The sequence below is a fragment of the Microtus oregoni genome, unplaced genomic scaffold (genome assembly GCF_018167655.1).
Source record: "Microtus oregoni isolate MIOR12 unplaced genomic scaffold, Mior012 000002F_ref0000024, whole genome shotgun sequence".
Lineage (NCBI taxonomy): Eukaryota > Metazoa > Chordata > Mammalia > Rodentia > Cricetidae > Microtus > Microtus oregoni.
In genome coordinates, this window is record NW_024543061.1 from 60361729 (window position 1) to 60386664 (window position 24936).

Consider the following 24936-nt stretch of genomic DNA (forward strand, 5'->3'; position numbering starts at 1 on the left):
TATATAAGACACTAAAATCTACTTTCTGTCCTTAGGATTCTACTGACCCCAAGATATGCACTGCAGAAAAACAATTTGAGAAGTTCTACAGAATTTCTTCAAAATATCACTGACAATGTTATAACTAAAACATGGCTGGTTCTGGGGCTGGAGGGTTGGCTCAGCAGTTAAGAGTACTTGCTGTTCTTTCAAATGACATGTATTCAGATCCCAGCACCCACATGGAGTCTTACAACATTCTGGTAGCTCCAGACTTGGGGTCCAGCACCTTCTTCTGGCCCCAGGAGCTACCAGGCACACAATGTACTCATATACATGCAGGTAACATATTCATAAAGCACAAAAATAAATTAACCTTTAAAAACAAACATTTATTCTCTCTTAAACAAGACAAAACAGAGTGACTATGATTTTTAAGTGCCAGCAGAAAGGTGTAAATATGAAATCAAGTAGTATCTGAGCTTAATAAGAAACTAAGTGTTGCCAGGCATGGTGATACACATCTTTAATCTCGGCACTAGGAAGCAGAGGCAAGTAGATATCTGTGAGTTTAAGTCCAGCCTGGTCTACATAGTGAGTTCCAAGACAGCCAGCACTACACAAAGAAACCCTGTCTTGAAAAATCAAAACAGACCAACAAACAAAAAAGCAATGCTGTTCTTGCACAGAATCTGGGTTCAAGTCTCAGCACCCACATGGTGACTCACAACCATATATACATCTCCAGTTCTAGGGAATCTGGCACCTTCTTCTGGCCTTTATAGGCAATAAGACACACACATGGTACTGACATATGCGGGCAAAACACCATACATAAAATTTTAAAAACATATTTATACTAAGTCAACATCTCTACCTTTCTACTAGAGAAATACATTATATATCACACATATGTATTCTTTTTAAATATCACCCCTCATCTCCATGTTTGCCTTGTTGCAACCCTTCGAACTTTAACTTACATTTTTATAATAGGAAGAACAAACAGATGTCTCTAAAATGGGCTCCAAATCTCCTTGGTGGCTGTCATTATTACCTCCCCTTGTATCATCAAGTTGGTGCTTTTTTCTGAGCCTTATATCTGGCTCTGGAGTCCTGGTGCACCCCAATCGGTGTTCTGCTGGCTCGTTCATGGGATACCAAAGCCTTTCTTACAAAGTGATCTTTCTTTCTGTCCCCTCTTCTTGGGAGAATGGATTTTTAAGGGATAGTGAGGTGACCCTAAGGAAAGAAAAGTTATAGACATGAGCACTGGGAAAACACAGGAGCTACATTGTTATATACCATCAAGGAACGGATAATTCAATCACAAAAAAGAGCAATATTCTTAAAAATTTATACCCACTGCTAATAAAGATTACCAAAATCTATCAATCAACCAAAAAGATGTGTAATATTTCCACTTAAGTTAATTGTAAAATATGTGGTTGTACGAATTCATGTACATACAATATTTACTAGAAAGTATTCAAAACCATGCTCCTGGCATAGAAACACATAAAAAAGAAATAAGGGTTTAGCAAAAAGACTTACATTTTACTATGCTCTGTCTATGTCTTTTTTCAACCCTATCATTTTTTCAACTACAAGCATGCCTAACTGAAGCTGGGCATGGTAGTGCACACCTTTAATCCCAGCACTCAGAAGACAGAGGCAGGGGAATCTCTGAGCTTGAGGCCAAGTCTACAAAGCAAGCTCTGGGCTAGGCTACATAGAAAGGGCATGTCTCAAAAACAAAAAAACCCTAAATGTAAAAAGAATATATGAAAGCTTACAAATTATGCCATGTTTTACATATCCAATTTCATTTAAATACCAGGGTTTTATTTTATTAAATTTGTTTGATTTTATTAAATTTTATTAAATAATGACCAGGGCTAATTTTATTTTACAAGTAAGAAAACCAAAACTCCCCACACGTTTTTTATAAAATAGGACAAAATCTCTGAATTTACACAAGTTTATACCAGCAAAACTTTATATTCAACATGTTAAATGTCTGACATTTTTAGTTGCTCTGGTCTCTAACTTGACTACCATGAAAAGCAAGAAACTTGGGACCAGAGCATATCCCTTTTATACCTGCAATCCCAGGAGTGGTCTTAAGTGGTAAAAACTTTCATAAATCATCTTTTTCCTAACTAGTCTGTGATAATTTTATTCCCTAGAAGTTCTAGCCTTTCAAATTCTTCTCATCTAATTCTTCATTCATAGCACACAAATATACTTTAATCAGTTGAATAACAAAATAGATTACTATAGTTAACCCACCTAGAAGGAAAGATTAAGAAAGATAGTATGCACTGAAATGCTGAGACACAACATTCTCTCTGGAAAAGGGAAAGGAGGAACAAAAGAGGTCTAGACTCCATAAAGACAAGGCAAGGCTACATGTAAATGTGTGCCACCTGTATAAGTTAAACTGACGGAGACACATAAACTAAGAACTAGCCAAAGAATGAGTCTCTGTAAAGACTTGAGCCTGCAGGACTTCTCTTGTCACTTTCAAAGTTTATGAAGCAAGAAGCACAAGCTAGAAAAAAATTGCTCAGCAGTTAAGAGATTTTACAGGAACCAGGTTCAGTTCCCAGCACCTACATAATGGTGCTGGCAATCTGTAATGCTAGTTCCAGGGGATCTGATGCCCTCTTGTGGCATCACAGGTACCACACATGCACGTAGTGCAATATATATACATGTAGGCAAACCACTCATACACATAAATTTTTTTAAAAAAACAAGCCCTGAGTGTAATTCGTACACACGTGCACACACACACACACACACACACACACACACACACACACAATGTTTTTAACTATCACCAGACTTGAGACTCTATCAATCATAAAAGGAAAGTAGCAAATTAATAATAATGACCATTTTTTTAAGATTTATTTATTTATTATGTATGCAACATTCTCCCTTCATGTATGCCCACACGCCAGAGGAGGGCACCAAATCTCATTACAGATGGTTGTGAGCCACCATGTGGTTGCTGGGAATTGAACTCAGGACCTCTGGAAGAGCAGCCAGTGTTCTTAACCTCTGAGCCATCTCTCCAGCCCAATAATGACCATTTTTAAGAGAAACAATGCTAATGGTTTATACTTAATTAACTGAGCTATAAGTCCAGCTACTGGGAAGAAGGTGAAGGCAAGAGGGTGGAAGGCTGGAGGCCTACTGAACAACTTGGAAAGACTCTGTATCAAAATAAAAAGTAGGTAGGCAGGCAGGCAGGCAGGCAGGCAGGCAGGCAGGCAGGCAGGAAGGAAGGAAGGAAGGAAGGAAGGGGACTGATACCGTTTGATGGCAGAGCTTGACTATCATGGCCAAGGTCCTAAATTCAATTCCCAGTTGCAAGTGGGGAAGGGAGGTTCACAGTTTACAAAGCTGTCTCATACAGACCATTTATTTCCTGAGAACAAATGGTACTGCTGTCTTTTCTTATACTCTTTCTTCTAATACAGCTAGTTGAAAGACTTGATTATAAGTAATGATGATTAGCTTCCACCTAAGAGATGAACCCTAGACCATCCTATAGACAAGGAGCTAAAATATGAGTAGCCAAGACTACAGCTACATCTTGGTGACTGGGATACAGTTAACTCTCTGCCACAGTACAGTTGCAAGCTGATCATGTATACATGAGTACACAGAGAGCGTAGCAATGGCAAATGGGGGAAGTAACACTGGTCAAGTGACTAACAGTCAAGGTCAAGGTAGAGTGAGCTAGAGATGGACAGAGGAGGTTTGGATCAACTCTAACCTGATGGGCAAGTGCATAAACAGTGGTATAGTCATTTTCTTGGCTGGGTCAGAGGTACAAGCATAATGTATAAGGGTTCAATCCAAGATACCTTGGAGAATTCAGCAACTTCAACAGAGATTACCCCAGCCTTTGTTCAGTTTCTCTATAAAACTCCTAAGCAAAAGAAATTGAAAGGCTTTTCCTCCTTCTCTTGGAACATCCAAAAAGTCCTGTAGACATTGGGAATAGATGGAGGATACTTCTAAATAACAAGGTGACTTACAACCAACTTATACCAACATTAAATGGAGACAAACTGAGAGCATCTCCTCTAAAATCAAGAATGAAATAAAGATGCCCACTCTCTCCTCTTTTATTTGCTCAAAGTCTTGGCCATACCAATTAGACAAGAGAAAAACACATATAAAAGGGATAAAAAATAGAAAAGGAAAAAAACGTCAAACTATCCATTTGTAGATGACATAATTCTTTACTTTTTAAAAAGATCTATAGATAATCAGGTGGTGGCGGCTCACGCCTTTAATCCCGGCACACGAAAGGCAGAGACAGGCAGATCTCCATGAGTTCAACACCCGCCTGGTCTACAGAGCTAGTTCCAGGACAGGCACCAAAAAGTTACAGAGAAACTATCTCAAAAAAACCAAATAAATAAAAACCTTTAAAAAGTGAATAATAGATCTAGAAACCTCTTAGACCTAATTAATATGCAGAGTAAATGTGCAGAATACACAATCAGTATTTACCCAGGCTGACAAGATGCCTAAGCAAGTAAAGGCATCTGCTGCCAAGACTGATGACCAGAGTTGATATTTAGGATCTACATGGTAGAAAGGAAGAGTCAATAATACAAGTTCTACTTTGACCTTCCTACATGTTATAGCATATGTGCTCCACACACACACACCAAGAGAAAGGTCTCTACACTGAAAACTTCATGATATCAAAAAGGAAACAAAAAAGATACTAAAGGACAGAGAAATCTTCCTCATTCCTAGATCAGCAGAATTAATACTATGAAAAGAGCTATATTACCAAAATTAATAAATAGATTTAATGTGATACTGATCAAAACTTCAAATGCCATGTCTACAGATTTGGAAAAAAGCAATCCAAGAAGTCACTGGGACCACAAACAGCCAAAGCAATCCGAAAGAGTAAGAACACAGCTGTACCTCAAAGTATACTACAAAGCTATAGTAATAAAAACAGCCTGGTATTGGCATTAAGACCAAACAGAGTGATGGAACAGACGATCCAGTAACGAGCTGACAAAGCTATACCTAATTTTTTACAGAGAAGGCCAAACCACATATTAGGAAAAAGCTTACTCAGCAAACAGTGTTAACAAAAGTAGATATCTACCGCAGAAAAATGAAATTAGATTACTATCTTTCATCTTGCACAAAAATTAATTCAAAGCCAGGCGGTGATGGCACACGCCTTTAATTAAACCCAGCACTTGGGAGGCAAAGGCAGGTGGATCTCTGTGAGTTCGAGGCCAGCCTGGTCTACAAGAACTAGTTCCAGGACAGGCACCAAAGCTACACTGAGAAACCCTGTCTCGGGGGAAAAAATTCACTTCAAGACCGTAATTTGAAATGTTAAACACTAGAAGTTGTAGATGAAAACTTAAGGAATACTTTTTAAGACATCTGGATGGGGAAAAACTTTCTGAAAAGAAAATTAACAAATGGCACAGGAATAAGTCCCACTATCAATAGTGCTACATTAAATTTAAAATGTATGCAGCAGAGAAAACTATCAACAGACTACATAGTCCACAGAATGGAAGAAAATCTGTACTGGCTATGCTTCACACAAGGGGCTAATATCCAGAATTTACTACTTAAATTCCAAGGAAACAAAACTGTCAATCAATAAATAGGCTAATAAACTGAATGGATAGTTTAAAAACCAAAGAAATACAAATGGCCCTTACTACTTTTTAAGTGTTCAAATATCCCTAGCCACAAGGAAATATAAATTAAAACTACACTGAGATACCACCTCAGCACAGTTAGAATGGCTATCAAGAGATCTAACAGGCGTTGGACAGGATCTGGAAAAACGCCCTTACTGGCTACTTGTAGGAGTGCAAATTAATACAGCTGTGAACCAGCTTGGCGGTGTCTCGAAAAGATTAAAAACCTAACTCCATATGACCCAGCCACTTCACTCCTGGACATGCACACATTCAGAGAACTCTAGCCAACTACTAGATGTTTGCACTCCCATGTTTACTGCCACTCTGTTCACCATGGCAAGGAAATAGAACCTCCCTTGCTGTCCATCAATCTGGTACCTAAACAGAATACTACCCAGGCCTAAAAGAAAAAGTGAATCAAGACTGGAGAGATGGCTCAGCAGTTAACTGATGTTCTTCTAGAGGATCCAAGCAAGTTTAGTTCCCAGCACCCACATTAAGCGCTACAGCCTTCTAAAGAAGCTCTAGGGAAACTGCTGCTCTCTTCTGAACTCCAGGAACCGGGGCAAACACGTGAATGTACCAACAAAAAGACACACACACACACACACATATATATAATTAAAAATAAATATTGGGCTGAAAATACAGCTCAATAATAGTGTTTGCCTAGAATAACTTTATCTACTTCATGTGTGGAGCCTAAATTCCCACTGCAAAAAAAAAAATCTTTTTAAAAGTGAAATTACAAACTTTTCAGAAAAATGGATATAGAATGTATGTTAGGCAATGCCACCCAATCTCAGAAAGGAGGAAAAAACATTCTGTCACAGGTGCATCATAGCCTGTATTATATACATGTATAAAAATATATAAACGTGCTGGGTGGTGGTGGCGCACGCCATTTAATCCCAGCACTTGGGAGGCAGAGGCAGGTGGATCCCTGTGAGTTCGAGGCCAACTTGATCTACAAGAGCTAGTTCCAGGACAGGCTTGATAGCTATAGCAAAACCATGTCTCAAAACCGCCCCCCCCCCCCAAAAAAAATAAAAATTATTTAAAAAAAAACCCACATAAAGCTCAAAAAATGTTAATCAGAGAGGGAGGGAGAGAGGGAGAAAGGGAGGGAGGGAGGGTGGGTAGCTGGGCACGGTAGCACACTTATTTGTTTTTTTCCTCCAAAACAGGGTTTCTCTGTGTAGCCTTGGCTACCCTGAACTCTTTAAGTAGACTGGCTGGCCTCCAACTGCTAGATAGAATTAAAAAGTGTACACCACCACAGCAGGCTGATCTCTGTGAGTTGCAGGTCTACATAGCAAGTTCTAGACTAATCAAGGCTATTTTGTGAGACCTTGTATCACAATGAGGAAAAAAAAGGGAGGGGGCAATTCAGGTTAACCTTAAGGTTACCAAAAACTTTGCTGCCCCAGTCAGGTTTCCAGGATCAAGTGGTGCAGGATACAGAAGGGGTAAACAGACCTCACTAAAATAAGCCTGTTAATCACTAAGCAAATAAACAAGTGCACAGTTAGTAACCTTGAAGGAAGGTGCAACAAGTATTCAGACGATCTAACATCCAGTTTCCAAAAAAAAAAAAAAAAAAACACCTGCAAGGAATAGACAACAGTAAAGTACAGCCCTTTACTACTGCAAGAATATACCTCTCCAGAGGGCACAGCAAAAAGTGCCCTCTTGGAAACAGCAGTCCTCATCACACACCAAAGTTGCCAGTGCCTGAATCTTGGGCTTCCTTGCTATGAGAACTATGAGAAAATAAGTCTATTCTTCCCCTATCTAAAGTACTTTGTCATAGCAACACAAAACAGATTAAGACATGAATTTAATTTCAACTGCATTATAAACACACTGCTACAAAGTTCCCCACTCACTCACTGCTTTATGTTTCTGAAGTAACAAATTATATCTTTGGGGCTAGGAACATAACTCAGTTGGCAGTGCTTGCCTAACATATACTAAGTCCTGGCCTCCATCTCTATCACCACATAAATTGGGTGTGGTGGCACAAGTCTATATCCCAGCACTTGGAAGGCAGAAGCAGGGTCAGAAGCTCAGATTCATCCTCAGCTACAAAGCCTGGGCTACAAAACCTGTCTAAAATAAATAAACAAATAGGTAGATGAATATAGATAATTATTTTATTCCTTCGTCTTGTAATCCTATAAATAAAGCAGATGAATTATATAGAGAGCCAACAGTTACAAGCTGCTAAACTCTAGTGACTTCCTCAACTCTGCTATTATATTGTTCAAAATTTCTTTGGTTCCTTTTTATGACGACTTCTTTGTTAAAATATCCATACACAGTTTGCATTTAACACACACCATTTTCTCCAAGTTACCAGCCAGTGGCTCACTTAAAACCCAAAGGGCTCTCCTTTGGCATTTCTTATACAGTAGGTCTCACAGCAATTGTTTCTCTAGAAATGACTTAATTGCTTTATGTTTGACAGTTCTAATATACAGAAATTCTTGGTAAATACATGTTTTGCTTTGCTTTTCAACAATTTCAATATATCAACCCACTTCTTTCTGGCTCTAGGGCTCCTCTTAAGAAATCTGCATTCAGGGCTTGCAAGATGGCTCTGCAATTAAGAGCACTGGCTGCTCTTTCCAGAGGACCCGACACCCACATGGCAACTCACAACTGTCTATAACACTAATTCCAGTGAATCAGACACTTACACAGACAAACATGCAGGCAAAACACCAATGCACATAAAATAAAAATAAATCACTTTTTAAAAGCCAGTCTGACCCTGAATTAACTATGTACCTGAGGCTTTTGATCCTCATGCCTCTATGTTCTCAGTACTACGGTTTCAGCATTTGCCAACTCCCACAGCAATCTTACCAGCTTCATGATTTAGAAACAGGCCTTGGCGTGAAATTAATTAGACCTCGCTTATCATTTACCTCTCAGGTAAAGGTCTCCTTTTGGGCAAAGGCTAATATTCCCACTTTTACCTAAATACAGCAGACCTCATTCCTCCTAACAATTATGTTAACACTTTATGCTGTTTAAAGTCTTCCTAGCTGTTACCTTCCTTTCGGCATCACTTATTTAGGTTCTGTGTCTGGGTTTTCTTAAGGTCTACAAAACCCAGCCGGTTTAAAACTTACTATGTAGCTGGGATGACTCTGTTGTTGTCGGCTTGGTGTTATTTTTAATTACGGTCATTTCTTTATTTTGGTGGGTGGGGCACATACATGCAACCATGTGGAAGTGAGAGGACAATTTGAAGAAATTACACTAAAGCCATCAGGCTTGGCAACAGGTGCCTTTACTTACTGAGCCACCTCACTGGCTCCCAAGAATGACTGAATTCCTGATCCTTCTATCTCTATCTTCCAAGAGTTATTTTTAAAGACTTGTACCATCGTGCCCGACTTTCCTGAAATTATCTTCCTATCTATCTCCCAGCCTTCCCCCCAAAAACTATCTTGTTCATCATTCATGACCTAAACAGCATGGGTAAAGTTCGCAGCAGAAAATCCTTGATGGTACAAATACATATCCCTTCAAAATTCCTATGTTGAAACCCTAATTCCCAGTACCTTATGCCATAAGATTTGATTTGATTTCATTTTTACACGTCTGTGCACCATGTGTGCAGTGTCCAAGGAGGCCAGAAGAGGGCAGTGGATACCCTGAGACTGGAAGAACAGCAAATACTAGGCCAATCTCTCTAGCCTCTATGACTATATTTAGACAAAGGGCCTTTAAAGTGGTAATTAAAGCTAACTGAAGTAGTAGGAGTAGGACCCTTAGACTGGGTGTGGGGTGTGATAGCTGGGTCTCTAATCCTCCTCAGGAGGCAGTTCAAAGCCTGCGTGGTCTCCACAGTGAACTCCAGACCAGCTTGGGTACAAAGCTAGAATCTGTCTCCAGGAAAAAATCGGGAGAGGGTGGGGGTGCCTGGCTGTAATTCAATCTGACTGATGTTTTTATAAAGAAAGACACTAGTGATGCATGCCCAGAATAAAGACACCATCAAGACAAGAGAAGCAGCCCATCTGCCGACATTTTAAACTTGGAATTTTGGACTCAGAAAACAAATTTGTTGTTTGAGCCATTTAGAATATGGTTATCTCATTGACAACCCTAACAACTAACATACCTGGCTTTTAACAAAACAGCACATTGCTTAAGTATTTTCTTTCTTTTTCCTTTTGTTTTGTTCTGTTTTGTTTGTTTGTTTTTCAAGACAAGGTTTTTCCTATGTAACCTTGGCTGCCTTGGAACTCACTTTATAGACTGCCTGCCTCTTCCCCAGGGATTAAATGTAAGGGCCACCACTCCTGACTCATGTATTTTCTCTAAACTAATGAGTGGCCTAAACCCCCGACCCAAAGGACCAAATTTCTAACTCAGTAAGTATACACACATACAAAACAGTTTCAGCTTCACACATTTTGCCTAAGTGCCTACAATCCAGCCTACTGCGTATGCTTTCTGTCCTACCTTACACTGACACCACACCCTGAACGCTTCCCCACACAGTTTGTCAGCACTTGTAGGGCTGTACACATCTATAATCTCAGAACTCTGTAGCAAAACTGGGGTTCAAAATCAACTGGATTACATACTGAGTTAAAGGACAACCTGGAATATACAGCAGGACCCTGTGTCTGAGGAAGAAAAACATTTGCAGGACTGAGAGTGTAGGTACATGTAAGAGTACTCACTTAGCCCATGGTGATGAACGCCTTTAATGCAGCATTCAGAAGGCAGAGGCAGGTGGATCTCTGTGAGTTCGAGGCTTTACCCTGGTCTACAAAGCAAGTTCCAGGACAGCCAGGGTTCTATCACACACAGAAACCCTGTCTCCAAAAACAGAATACGTTGCCTGGCACATATGAGGCCCTGGACTCAATTTCCAGCAACGCACACACACACCATCACCAACCCACCAAATATCTTAAATACAAGAGGAAGAAGTCCTGATGAGGAATGTTCAATGTAGTATTAGGGTTTTGGAGGGGGGAGGAGGTATTACATCTATTTAGTTGTGAGAGTATACGTGGACAACTTGCAGGAGTTCCACCATGTCAGCCCTGAAGATCAAACTCAGGTCATCAGGCTTGGCAGCAAATGCCTTTACCTGAAGAGTCACCTAGCTGGCCCTAGCATTGATATTATCACAGGAAAAAATTGGAATCATTCTGATTGTTTCTGGTAGTTTTTGGATTTGATTAAATCTAGGACCCCACATATACTAGGTGAGTTCTCTACCACTGATGGGGGAAGCTCTGTTAACCAATAACCTTTAAGAAATGGAACCTAGTTAAGGCGGGGCTACCTGAAGCCCAGGAAGAAAAATTGGGACAGTCCAGGTGCATGCACTCTGGGTGATTCCCGCGGGACACAGTGGAACTCGGACTTCCCATTCTTGTGATTTAAGTTTCCCCTTATAACAATTAAAAATATAATTGTTTATCTTTAAGCTGGCCTGGTTATTTCCCAAATCAAGCAAACTGCTACAGTTGGCGCCCAATGTGGGGCTACTTGAGTCTCTGGCAGCTCTGGCCAAAGGTGGCTATGCCTTGCTCATTCAGGCATAGAATTCCCACACAGTGGCCCGGATCGGCTGATACTGGCTGACTTTGGGGTCCTGCTTTTTCTGTCTTCGAGGAAGCACTGGACAGGTGGAGAAAAGGAAGCACTGGGCAGGTGGAGAAGCCGAAGCGGAAAGAGCTGAGGAGCTCGCTGGCCACTGCTGGCGGTGGCAGCTGAGGAGCTTGCCCCCAGCCCAGATCCGCCACTGAGGCCGTGGACAACACACCCTCTGTCCTGAACAGGAGACGCAGTCTTTGTCCACCGACTGTCCCATGGGGCTGTTGAACAGCCAAGGACCTTCATAGAGCACACAGTTTGTGATTTATACTAAACAACTTCTTGATTTAAACATATTTTTTCAGCATTTAACCTAAATCAGATCTAAACCAAGCACATGGCTCCAAGTGCACCTCGATACCTGCTGGAACAGTTATTGCACCTACTCCAGCTAATTAAACCACAAGTGAGATTTATTATTCTAAATATAATTCATAAGTTACTGATTTAAAAGGGGCAATATGTCAGACAATCTAACCATCCAAGGTTTCAATAGCCTTTTCACTGACACCATGTGTGAGGTCTTATAAGACACATGTAATGCCTCTTCCACATCACTATTCTTATTTCTAGGGCTTAGTTTTGTCCTTAATATTTTTCCCCCAAATCAAACAAACAGCTACATACCAGAGTTATATATCCCAAGACACTTTTTCTTCTTACTTTTTGAGACAGTTTCAATAAAGTATACAGTTAGGCCTTGAATTTGTGATTCTGCTGCCTCAGACTCCCAAACAACTGGGATCACAGGCTTGCACCACCAGGTCCGATTTGGCAACAATGCAAATGCTTATCAAAACTAGAGTAAATGTTAGACTAATGACTAGATTCATAGTGTATGACCAGATGTGATGACTCAGATCTATAATCACAATACTCTTGGGGCCAAGGTAGTGTTGTCATGAGTTCAAGGCCAACAATATGATTGGGAGTTTCAGAACCATCCTTAGCTATATACTGAGTTCAAGGCCAATTTGGGAAACAGGAGACTGTGTCAAAATAAAACAAGCAAACAAACAAAAACACTATGAAAAGCGGGGGCAGGAGGTGGTAATACCTGACACATGGTTGTAATTCCAGCACTTAGATTGAAATGGGAGAATCCAAAGTTGATGGCCAGGCCTAGGCTACCCCATAAGACTCTTATATCAAAAAGGTAATAAAATACAAAAACAGCAGCAGCAGCTAGAGATGTAGGTCAGTGTCAAGAGACCTGTACTCAATTCCCAACACCACCAAAACAACAAACAAACAAAACACAATTTACTGACATAGAACGAAACCCATAATCATTGTCTTTTTAAATACACTACTGTAAGTCAATATAATATAGCATCACCTGCTGAGCTTCCAAGTGCTACTTCACATCGGGAAGTACAATTCCAAGCCACAGCCAAGATGGGAGAAATTCAATGTGGAGAAACCAAGTTACAACCAAATAAACCCAGCAAAAACATGAGCGGCTGGTATTTACAGGTGGTTGGGCACTGCTGCCCCAGATCATCTAGGTAACTTTCCTCAAGAGCTGGCCATCTGCTTTCCTACAAAGATGCCTGAAATACGGACCTTCTAGCAAAGCTATGATCTCACTGAAGAATTCCTCCAATAATCAAGTTTCCTAGGTGCTCTAATGAGTTTCTCAAATTTTATATATTTTTATCATGACTGATATGAAGAATGCAAGGATAAAACGTAACAAAATGAATGAAGATGCAATTTCATGAATGCCATGTTGACGTTAATGTAAGTACAGCCGAGATCTCTCTGGATGTGATGTCAAAACTGACAGTGTTATCACAACTGCATGTTTCTCTAAGTCACTAAGACAGTGGTTGCTTCCTTGCCTTTTACTTTTCTTTAAATGAGACAGTCTTGTGACTTAGGTGAAGCTGGCCCAGAACTCTCAATTCATAGGCCTTAGCACACAGAGTTTTGAGGTCACAGGTAGGAAATACTACGCAGAACTCACTGCTGTGACTTCTTCCTAAGGAAAGAGAAAGGAGAATCGGACGGTGCCTCCAAATCCAAGGCTAAAGGAGCAACAGACCTTATCATAATATATCATGGGGAAGAAGGTACAAAACATGAAGCTGAAAAGATTATGAACATGTCCAAAACACAAATTAAGAAAAAAATGGCTTTAATTTTTCAACTATTCACATGATTTGCAATCCCCAAAACTTTACCCAAAAGCCACCAAAGCAACTAAAAAAGTCTATGTAAAGCATTTTTGCTTTTAAAGAACATGAGGGTTTAGGAGGGTGTTTGGGAGGTTGTTTAATACTTTATTTTATAAATGTATGTGCATGCGTGTCATGGTGTACAAGTGGGTCATAGGACAACCTGTAGAAAAGGGTTCTCTCTTTCCACTATCTCCCTGAACCAAAAGCATCAGTACTCATATATTTGTAGGTATTATGTGTAGATGTGAGAGTGTCAGTCACATGCCACAGGATAGCCTCCTCTGTCATTCCTTGAAAGCCTTCCATCTCGGTTTTGGAAACAGGATTTCTCACTCAGTGCTTGACAGTTATGCCTGTAGGCTGGCCCATAAACGCCAGAGATCCGCCAGTCCAGTCACCATGCACAACTACTCTATATGGTTCTCAAAGCTGACTTCAGGTCCTTCTGCTTGCCTGGAAAGCACTTTACTAAGCTGAATCTCTAGAACCATACCACCACCCCTCTTTTGGTTTTTGAGTCAGGGTCTCATGAGTTCCAGATTGGTATGATCATCCTACATAGCCAAAGGATAACTTTGAATTCCTGATCCCCTGTCTTCCACCTCCCAAGAGCTGGGACTGTACTATCACACTCAGCCTCTAAGAAGGAGTTTAAAATGAAGATAAAGCTCTGCAGAGCTCATCACCAGAGAGGTGGGAATTCATAAGCTTCCTAATGTCTATGTCTTCTGTCTCCACAAACACAAAGTAACAACACTTCTGACTGCTGCCTAAGCATTTTATCACCTAGTAGTTCCAATGATCAGTCAGTTTATAACTGTGACCAACCAAGTCAGTCAAGAATTCTGTTGATGTGGGATTCCCCTCTGTATACTATGAATATGTTTTATTGCCATTGGTTAAGAAGCTACTTCGGTATATGGCACAGCAGAATATAGCCAGGCTGGAAGAGATGTATAGAGAGTAGGTGGGGTCAAAGAGACTCCACGCAGCTGCCAAAGGAGGCAGATGCCATGTAGCTGCCCAAAAAGCAAGAGGTTGCCAAAGGAGGCAGATGCCATGTAGCTGCCCAAAAAGCAAGAGGTAACCAAACCACGAGCCTCATGGTAAAATATAAATTAATAGAAATGGGTTAATTTAAGATTTAAGAGTTACTTAAGGGCTGGAGAGATGGCTCAGAGGTTAAGAACACTGGCTGCTCTTCCAGAGGTCCTGAGTTCAATTCCCAGCAACCACATGGTGGCTCACAACCATCTGTACTGAGATCTGGCGCCCTCTGGCGTGCGGGCATACATCGAGGCAGAATGTTGTAAAAAAAATGTTTTTTTAATGTTTAAAAAAAATGTTTTAAAAAAAAAAGAGTTACTAAATAAGAAGCCTGAGCTAACAGGCCAAACAGTGTTATAATTAATATAGTTTCTGTGTGATTATTTGGGTCTGGGTGGCTGGGAAATGAATGAGCAGTTCTGTTTACATTCTGTCACTTGGACACAGTGCCAATGATCCAAGCATTCAAGGGGGCCAGGTAAGACAATCAAGAGTCCAAAGGCCAGCCTGGGCTATACTTAGGCTAAATGACCAGATTCAGAGTCAGAAAAAAAAAAAGAAAAGAAAAGAAAGGGGGGGAGGGAAGAGGCCAATCCTAACAGCAGTAATTAATATTAATGTTTTGGGTTTTTTTTTTTAAGTGATAATAGGGCCAGCTCAGCAGTTATAGAGGCAGTTACTTGGTGAGCAAGCCTGATGACCTGAGTTTGATCCCTAGACCTCATATAAAAATAGAACAGACTCGATTCCAAAGTTGTCTTCTGACTTGCAAATGTGTGCCATGGAATGCATGCTCCCTAAACAATAATGCCTGCCACACACATATTTATTTAAAAAACAAACAAACAACGAAAACTAACAGCCCAGTGTTTTCTAGCCAGGTCTGAAAGACTTGCTCAAGACTTAGTCTAGCATAAAACAAGATTTTAAAAAGTGATGGCGATTCTAGGTACATATCCCCCTTCTCATTATCCTTCCCCACCATACACAGCCTCCAAAGTGATAATGTATGCTGTTATTTTGATACATTTCTTCTGAAATCTTCAAATGTTTGCCTTGGAAGTTTTAGGCAAGCCCACAGAAGTCTACATAAAATCAAAGATGCAAAAAATATGGGAACTGAATGCTAACCATTAGATTCCAAGTTCTAAAGGCTGTGAAAAAGCACGAGAAAGCTGATGGCAGAAGAGTCCCACTTTGGACAAGGACATCAAGGGTGAGTGGGTGGCTAAGGACTTCTGTTTCAGAAAGATGCAGCAAGAAACCTCCCAAGAAGCCAAACATGCCCAAGGAGTAAGAGATCCAAAGCTGCAGTAACTTTCAGAAAAATCTACAAAGTACAACAAAGAAAATAACTGACCATCCAAGAATGCCCAAAGGGAGATAGACTAAAATAGAAACGAAGAACAACTAACTGTGTGTGTCGGGGGAGGGAAGGAATGAACTCATGCCCATGCACACCAAGAAGGGCATTAGGCTTTCTGGCCCATCACTCTTCACCTTATTCCTCAGAGATACTGTCTCTCACTGAACTTGGAGCTAGGCTAGCAGTCAGCACATACAAACAAAGCCAACAGCCCCCACCACACTGGCTTTCTTCTTTCTCTTGAGGGCTAGATAATAAAAATTTCAGGTTTTACAGTCTATGAGTCTCTGTGCCAACTATGAAACATGTTGTACCACAACAGCAGGCAAAGATACTACATAAACAACTGCATGTGGCTATATCCCAGTAAAACCTTATTTACAACAGGCAGCCTGCAGGACTTAACCTGGAAGCTGTTAAGTCAACCTCCGAAATAAAGGAAATGAAAGTATTTTCCTTTTTGAAAACAAAACATGACTTATACTAAGTGCATTACATAAACTGATACTACTCATGGGCAAAAAAAAAAATCCATCCGTTTTTAAGTTTACACAATGAGCACAAGGATGGAAAAACACAAACTCATTAAGCTCTGGAAATCTTACTCTCATCCACAGAAGATAAAATCTGCTACTAAGTAGACCAAAGTCTGAAATATTAACTGGTGGGTAGCCAGTTACAGACAGACACTGGGGAAAATATCTTCCATATTTAATTTGAATTTCTCAAATTTCATAATTTACCACCAACCTGCTAAGGCCAACTGTGGAAGTCCCTGCTGCTGAAATAATTCTGGGTCAGAGTTCACTCACAGTCAGCACTACTACATTCTACAGGCAGGACAGAAGTGAGCTGGATGTGCGACAAGATCTTAAGGTAGCCTCTGGTAAAAAGGCAATTGAAACTTTAGAACTGACAAATAACTCTCCTTTAAATATTAAGGCTTTGAGTTGTTTTGTTTTTTTTTTTGTTTTTTTTTGTTTTTGAGTGGTGGTGGTGACGGTGCACACCTTTAATCCCACCACTTGGAAGACAGAAGCAGGTGGATCTCTGAGTTCAAGCCAGCCTGGTCTACCTAGTGAGTTCCAGTGAAACCATGTTTCAAAAGAGAATAAAAAGTTTTGAGTAGACCATCTCTCCATAATACCTGGACTCTGGAGTCAGAGGCAATAGTAAGAATCTAAGGCTTGCCTGAGTTACACAGATATAGCTTGTCTCAAAAAAAAAAAAGCTAGGTTGAGGGAAGTTCCTTTTAACTTTTTCACTAGGACACAATGTGGTAGACAACTCATGCCAACACTCAGAAGGCTAAAGCAAGATTCTTGTTAGTCTGAGGCGAATGTTTGGGCTACAGAGTGAGAACCTGTTATCACCTCCCCCCCAAAAAAGGGGGGGAAAGAAACCACTTAATTGGGAAGAGTTTTATGATCTAATAATTTTAAGTATAATAAAGACTTGGTAGTATTTTTAACTTGTTTCTTGGTGAGTAGGGGTAGGCAGTCTGCTTTAGGATAATAGAGTCAAGATAATGACGGAAGAATGAAACATGGCGAGCGAGATAGCTAAGCGAGTAAAGGACCTTGCTATGCAAAATTTTAAGGCCTGGCCACCTCAGTTGGACTCCCAAAACCCACATAAATATAGACGAGAACTCTATAAAGTTGCCCTCTGACCTCCACTAGCATACCATGGACACACGCATCCCCCCGGACACACACACATAATGAGCACATACAATAATAAACTGATAATTTTAATTGTTTGAAGCTTTTTTTAAATGAGACATCTGAAAAAAAAGTAAATCTAAAAGATCGTCCTACTAAAATATTAAACCCTCAGGTGAAGCACTGTACCTATCAAATCCCAACTGGCCATATAATCTACCAAAAAAAAAAAATTCATTGCCCAACCCACTCAAAAAGTTTTCAAACTCCAAAAGCAAACGTTTGAGTCAAGGCCAAAAAAGCCTAAGGAAGAAATGCATCAACTGTCTAATCCAACGCTGTCTTCAAAACTTAAGTCTAGAACCGTTACCAGCAATTCCCTAGCAAGCTACCGCTGGCAGATAAAAACCCAAAGGGGCTGAGGAACCCGGCCCAAGAACTGTCCCGCCGTGGCTGCCAGAAGCGCCACCGAAGGAGAGGTGAGGACAACCTTCCCGTCCCAGTGGCTGGAAAAGTAGCGCTGAGCGCAACCCCTCCGAAGCAAGGCTGGCTGAAGAAATCCCTAGAAGTGGCAGAAGACACCAACTAGACTTGGGGCGGGAGCATTCTCGGCGCGGGCCGTCACGGGAACGCCGGCCCCGAAGGCGACGAGAGTCGGAGCGGGGGGCAAAGGACAGCAGGCGCCAGCCACCGCAGCTGCACGGTGCGCGGCCCCAGCCCCCTCCTCACCCCCTCCCGCCACCCCACCCCCGCCCTGGCCGCCGCTCCGGTCCCCGCAGCGGGCGCGCGGCCGCCGGTCAGAGTTCCGGCCAAGCTCAGAGCCGGCCAGGCGCGCGCTCCCGGCCCGCGCCGGGGACACCTGTCCCTCAGCCCTCACCTCCCTCCGACCCCGGCAATCTGCTGAGCCCGGGAAGCCGCGCTCGCGCCACAGCCCCTCACCCGAGTTGGTCGCCGCCTAGCCGCGCGGCTCCGGCGCCTCGAGAAGCAGCGCCTCGGGGAGGGGAGAGGGGGCGCGGAGGGAGGGGGCCGCTCGCTGGAGCCGCCGCCGCCGCTGCCGCCACCGCGGTACCGCGTCGGGACTGTGCTCGCGCCGCCGCGACCGCCGCCGCCGCCGCCACCGCCGCCGCGTCTCCCCGCCCCCGCGCCCGCGCGTCGCCGTGACGCGCATCGCACGAGGCGGGTCGAGCCAGTAAGACCACACCCCGTGCGCAGCCGTGCTGGTCTAAACCGGAAGCCTCCCCTCCGGTGGCTTTAGAACCCCGGTGCATCTTGGGAGTTGTGGTTCGGCCGGGAACACAATGTAAACAGTGAGGGCAGAAAGCCCCTGGCCCAACTCACCCAGCTTCCTCGAGGTTTCCCGTAGAGATCGGCAGCGGGGTGGGCCGCCGCGGCTGGGGGTGGTTCCCTCGATGTCCGTGGGTGCGAGTCAGAGTTTAAAGATTCGGGCTGGAGAGTGTGTTTGTGTCAGCGACCAACATAATGCTAGGCGTCGTCTTGTGAAGGTTTCGGAATTCCGAAAGCCTTAGTCAACTCTTCCTCAAACAGTAGGGCTTGTTTTTATTACTGTATTAACGTATGATGAATATACCATGCCCTACTACTTCTAGAAGATATGTATGAACCCTTAAAATGTCTAATTCAAAACTATTTTAGATGGTCTTAAAGTAATGGTGGCTTACAAACGACTTAAGCATTCTGTCTTGTTTACACAGAAGGAGTGATTTGCGACGAGTGAACTTTCCTATTTCTGACTTATTAAGAACAAGATCAAGGAAATGTAGGCGCTGATTTGCAGAGAAAAATGGTTTCTTCGAGTTCAGTTATAAGAGGAATATATCTTTCACACTCTTTAGGTCAAAACTTAGTACCTATTCAACTCAGAAGCTTTAGTTTAGATTTTAGAGGAAGCCTATGCCGGCAGCCTATTGTCCTTGCCATTGGACCACAATAGGTCAGAGAAGCTGAAGTCTGGTGATGGGGGATGGGGGGAAACAGACATGGAAAGCTCCCCAACAAGGAAAAGCTCTAGAGAGATTGAAGCAGGAGGATCTTGCATGTTTCGGGTCAGCCTGTTCTACATAGCAAGTGTCTGGCCAGACTTGGCAATATAGAATAAGACCCTGTCTCAACAACATCGAAGACACAAAGGTTTGGAGACTAAGATCAAGAAAGACAATTGTACCTTTCTACAACAACAGAAGCCGAATGCAGGGAATTAATTTGACCCATAACTCTAGATATAGCTCAATGGTAGAGCACTTGATGGAATCCAAAGGCCTGGATTCCATCACCAACTTAAGAGGGAAAAATAAGATCCACAATACCAACTTAAATAGGGCAAAGCTGAGAAGATTGTTGGGGCTTAATGAAAGATGTGCCCTAAGGATAACAGGCTTATGATAGAAAGATCAACCAAAAAAACACCTTCCACGACCTTCCATCTTGCCAGATGGGGTTTGCACCCTAATTCCCAGCACTTGGGAAGCTACTGTAGGATGACCTGGGCCACAGGAGGAGTTCCAAGTCAGCCAGGGCTAGAATGAGACCCTGCCCCAACAAAAGAAAACAAAACCCCAATCAAATCTTCCCTGCAGCTCTTTCTTTTAAAGATTCTTCTTTGACCAAAGAACTTTTCCTCTAGGAACAATCCATCTTGTGCTAAAACAGGCTTAAAAGAGAGCATCTCCATTTTCCCTCCTACCTCTCACTTGGTCTCTGTTGAAGTGATCTCATTCAAATCACTCCATGCAATTTCTGATGCTTCTATAATGATGAAACAAACCACCTTATTTCCTCAAAATGCTCACACCTTCTCAGCTAATAAGGATCTTTGCTACTCTCCCTAGCCCCAAGGGGCATTGCTGAGTCCCATTGCCACACTGGCTTCACCCTTATCGCTTCATAAATGGTACCAAAGCAGATTTTTTTTCCAGATCTCTTTCCCTGACTACGACTTAGATATTGATTTTCAGCAGTATTCAATGTCTTCTGGTATCAGTTACAGCTCTTTAGAATCAGAATCTCTCTTCTTGTGTTTGTTCTTTCGTTTGTTTCTGAAGCACTGGAGATTGAGTTTAGGGCAGTGTGAATGTTTAGACAAGCCTCCTACTTAGCGACACCCCAACCCTTCCCTCCATTGTTTTTTAATGGGTTCAGATGCCATAGCCAGAGGACAACTTGGTGAAATCTGTTCTCTTTCCATCATGTGTGTCTGGGGGTTGAACTCCAATCATCAGGCGTGGTGGCAAGTGCCTTTACCCGCTGCGCCAGCTCATATGCCCCGTCTCTCCAGTCTTAAGGTGTTACATCTTTCCACAATGGGTAAATCCTGCACCTCCTACAGCAACAAAAGACACTTCCTTCTACTCCACACCAGTCACCATGACCCAACAGTGCCCTCTGGTACAGCCAGTTTGATAGAGTCACCTCTGTAATTTGTTAGCAAGGAAGACAAAACACTGGTTGAGTAACATTCATAACCCAACTATAGCTTCGGTGACTTGTGGCTGGCATAATGACACTGAACTCGCTCCTAGGACAGAGTCACCATTGTGATAGTCAGGTTAATAACCAATGAAAATGGAAGAAGTTTCTAAAGTTCTAAAGTCATAACCAAATGGTAGGGCAACAATCAAAGCAAAAATTCTAGATACCATTGTGAATTTTAACACCAGTTTGAAATTGGTTTCAGTTTTCTCCTATGGGGAAAAAAGTTGTTTTCTGCTTAAAATAAACATTTTAAGATTAACTTTTATTTTTGTGTAGGTGTTGAGCCTGCATGTATGTCTGTACACCATGTGTGTACAGTGCCTACAGAGGACAGACATCAGATTCCTCATGCGTGTGCTGAGAACCAAACCCAGGTTCTCTTGACCACTGAGCCATCTCTCCAGTCCCATAACTACTAATTAACTCCATAACTAATGGAAACATTATTCTGCCATTGGAAACCAAAATTAGTCTAGAGTGTTGAGAAACCTGTGTCTATGACTTAAAATTTCCAAGCAGGGCATGGAAGTCCATACCTGTAATCCCATGACTGGGAAGGCTGAGGCAAGCCTGAGCTATATAGGGAGACCATGTCTCAAAAAGCCAAAAAATAGATAATGTCTTGAGTGTGCTATTTCAGAAACATAGACAAACACATTTGTGTCTTTCCACATGTCAGAATTTATTAATGGCGATAAATTCTCAAGGTATGGAGGTTTCAGTGGCAGGAGTTTGTCCAGTGTTCCCACGTCCCGTGATAGCCCTGACTAAGGCAAACGGTAACTCTCAGACTGTAGCATGCATCATACAGTAGGGGTGTGTGTGTGTGAACACAGAATGGCTGTAAAGGGTGAAGAGGTCACAGCAGAGTTCAATAGGTGTAAGAAGTCTTGAAAAGCAGGAAAACGAAGAGAAGTGAGAGAGAGAGTGAAATGTACATAATGTATAAAGTGGGTCATAAAAAATAAACCTAGCAACAATTGAGGAACACAGAAATACAAAAATATACCTAAGAACCACAAGATGGCTCACAAGTAAGGGCCACTAGGCATGGATAAGCCAGGATCAATCCTAGAAGTCGCATGGTGAAAGGAAAGTACTGACTCCCAAAAATTGTTCTCCCAAAAATTGTCCTCTGATGTCCACACATGCACTGTGGCAAACACATGAACCCAAAATAATAAATACATAAACAATTTTAAGGGACAAGCAACACCTCATCAGCCCCTGTGACTGTGTCACACAAAGATAAAATTGTCAAGGCTAGCCAGTTAGCTAGGACGCCATGGTGTTAAATGATTTGAAAATGTCTGTTATAAAATCAGTATTCTACAGTCTTGGGACTGTGGAGATGGTCCAGTTATTAAACGCTTGGTGTGCAAACATGAGGACCTAAGTTCTAATCTAAAAACCCAGCGAGGCACTCTCTTGTAATTTCAGCACAAGAGAATCCGTCACTGAGTGCTGAGAATCAAACCCAGGTCCTCTGGAAGAACAGGAAATGCTCTTGACCACTGAGCCATCTCTCCAAGCCCACAGTTGCTATATTTAATATGAACATTTATTCTGCCATTGGAAATCAAAATTAGTCTCTGGGACTTGCTGGCTGGCCAGTTTAGCCAAACCAGTGAGTTTCAAGCTCAGGGAAAGACCTTACCTCAAAAGTAAGAAAGCTGTTGACACTCAGCATTGGCCTCTGGCCACACGTACTAGACCCCACCCCAATATAAACACACACACACACACACACACACACAAGAACTGTACTCTGTGGTACTTGTAATTACACTGCTATCAGTCAAATATCAATACTGTTTAAAAGCATATTAGCCTTGAATCTGAAAGTCTACAAGCAATGCAACTTTAAACACTTGTAGAAATGTCATAACGTACTAAAATCCCATTTGTGCCAAGTTGCCCCAATGTTGAAAACCAAGAATTAAAATCAGCATAAACACTCTCGTAATTATATAAATAACATTAGCAGCTTCTCTAACACAGGTAGTTAGTGTAGCCCTGGGGAAGGCTCGTAAGACTGATTATTGCTGGCAATGCTGCTGCCTGACTCATTGCTTAAGTGTGGTCTGTGCAGCAAACGTGTCTATGAGTACATGCAGCTTTTGTTGTTCTTGGTCAACCCCCAGGGCCTCGCATGTACTGGGTAAGCATTCTACCACTGAGCTTCATGCCCAGTCCAAATACATGTTTTAAATAGAAATATGTATTTATTTATCTGTAATTTCCAGATCTTTCCTATGAAAGAGACCAAGTAAATGACCAAATGTTTAACATTTAATAATGCTCAGTGGCCTATACATGGGTATGTACTAACGTTTCACCAACCTTTTGCAGTTCATATAAAATCAACTTTATTTTTTTGAGAGGCTCTCTCCCTGACTGTCCTGGAACTAATTCACAGACATCTACCTGCTTCTGCCTTCTTGTGCTGGGATGCCCAACTAAAATCAGTTTTTGCACATCTGTGTTCCTAGCGCATTAGTCCACTTCCACCCTGAGTATCTTTTAAACACTTTTCCTGATAAACTCCCTCTATTTCTATCACTGAGAAGAAAAGAAAACTTTACTTATCATATACATTTGTAATCTAAAAGTGGGGTGGGGTGAGGTAAGAATTCTGGAATTTAAAGCCAGCCTGATCTACATAGTGAGTTTAAGGCCAACCTGGGATACATGTTGAAACCTGTCTCAACAATCTCAAAAATGGCCGGGCATGGTGGCACACTTCTTTAATCCTAGCACTCGGGTGGCAGAGGCAGGCGGATCTCTGTGAGTTCAAGGCCAACTTGGTCTACATAGAGAGTTCCATATGAGCCAGAACTATGAAGGAAGACAGACCCTGGGGGGCGGGAGGGACTCAAAAAATGGAACTGGAGAGATGGGAAAGTGGATATAGGCATTTGTCACTAGGCATGACAGCCTGAATCCAATCCCCAGAACCTCTGATTCCACACATGGTACACTCACATACCTGTACACAGACACACAAAAATAAAGTTTTTAAAATAATCTAAAAAGCAAAAACAAAACAAATGAAAGGCTTCATTGAGGTAAGCCTTGCATACAACAAAATAGACCTCTCTGTGAGTCAGTACCTCTCCTCCCAAGTCTGGCTGCAGGTACTCGCTGTTATTTTTTTGGTCATCATTCCAGCACTTGGGAGACTGAGGTAGTAGGAGTACCAAGAGTTCCCGGCCAGCCTGAGCTACAGAATAAGACCCTTTCTTTTTTTTAAAAAAAAAAAGCTATCAACTTTTATTACTGTTATTGTTATTGTTATTAAGAAAAAACTCAAGACACGTGTTCTACACAGTGACTGCTTAATCTGCCACCCACACAAAATACTGTGGGAGTGAGGGAAGCAAACACTGTGTCTGTTGTGCAGAACTCAACTATGCAGTGCAGGCTTGCTCTGAACTGCTCTTGCCTCTGCCACGAGAGTGCTAGCATTGTGGGTGCGGTCCACTATGCCTAGCTATTGCTGGGCTAAAATTTAAAATCCATAATACCAAGAGGTCTCTTCACCTGGAAGTAGCTTGATAAAAGTGTATAGCTAAACCAGAACCTGGACACAGGTTTTGTTTTGTAGAGTTAGTTGTTGGGGGCGTTACTTCTTTTTTTAAAAAATATTTATTTATTTATTATGTATACAATATTCTGTCTGTGTGTATGCCTGCTGGCCAGAAGAGGGCACCAGACCCCATTACAGATGGTTGTGAGCCACCATGTGGTTGCTGGGAATTGAACTCAGGACCTTTGGTAGAGCAGGCAATGCTCTTAACCTCTGAGCCATCTCTCCAGCCCCCGGGGTTACTTCTTTATGTGGGGTTGATTTGGAT

The 24936-nt window shown here is 42.0% G+C and overlaps 1 protein-coding gene across 3 annotated transcripts in view; it reads right to left on the reverse strand.

Moving 5' to 3' along the window:
- The window catches only part of Adipor2 (adiponectin receptor 2), a 63115-nt gene that overhangs the window by 22291 nt on the left and 15888 nt on the right, over nucleotides 1–24936 (reverse strand). For 2 of the 3 annotated variants that reach the window (XM_041678380.1, XM_041678390.1), the window contains one exon: nucleotides 963–1221. In XM_041678380.1, the coding sequence (XP_041534314.1) occupies nucleotides 963–1133 (171 nt within the window). In that variant the 5' untranslated portion in view covers nucleotides 1134–1221. Of the gene's footprint in view, nucleotides 1–962; nucleotides 1222–18529; nucleotides 18704–24936 lie in introns of those variants that run through there. The other variant, XM_041678370.1, reaches the window with a different exon arrangement.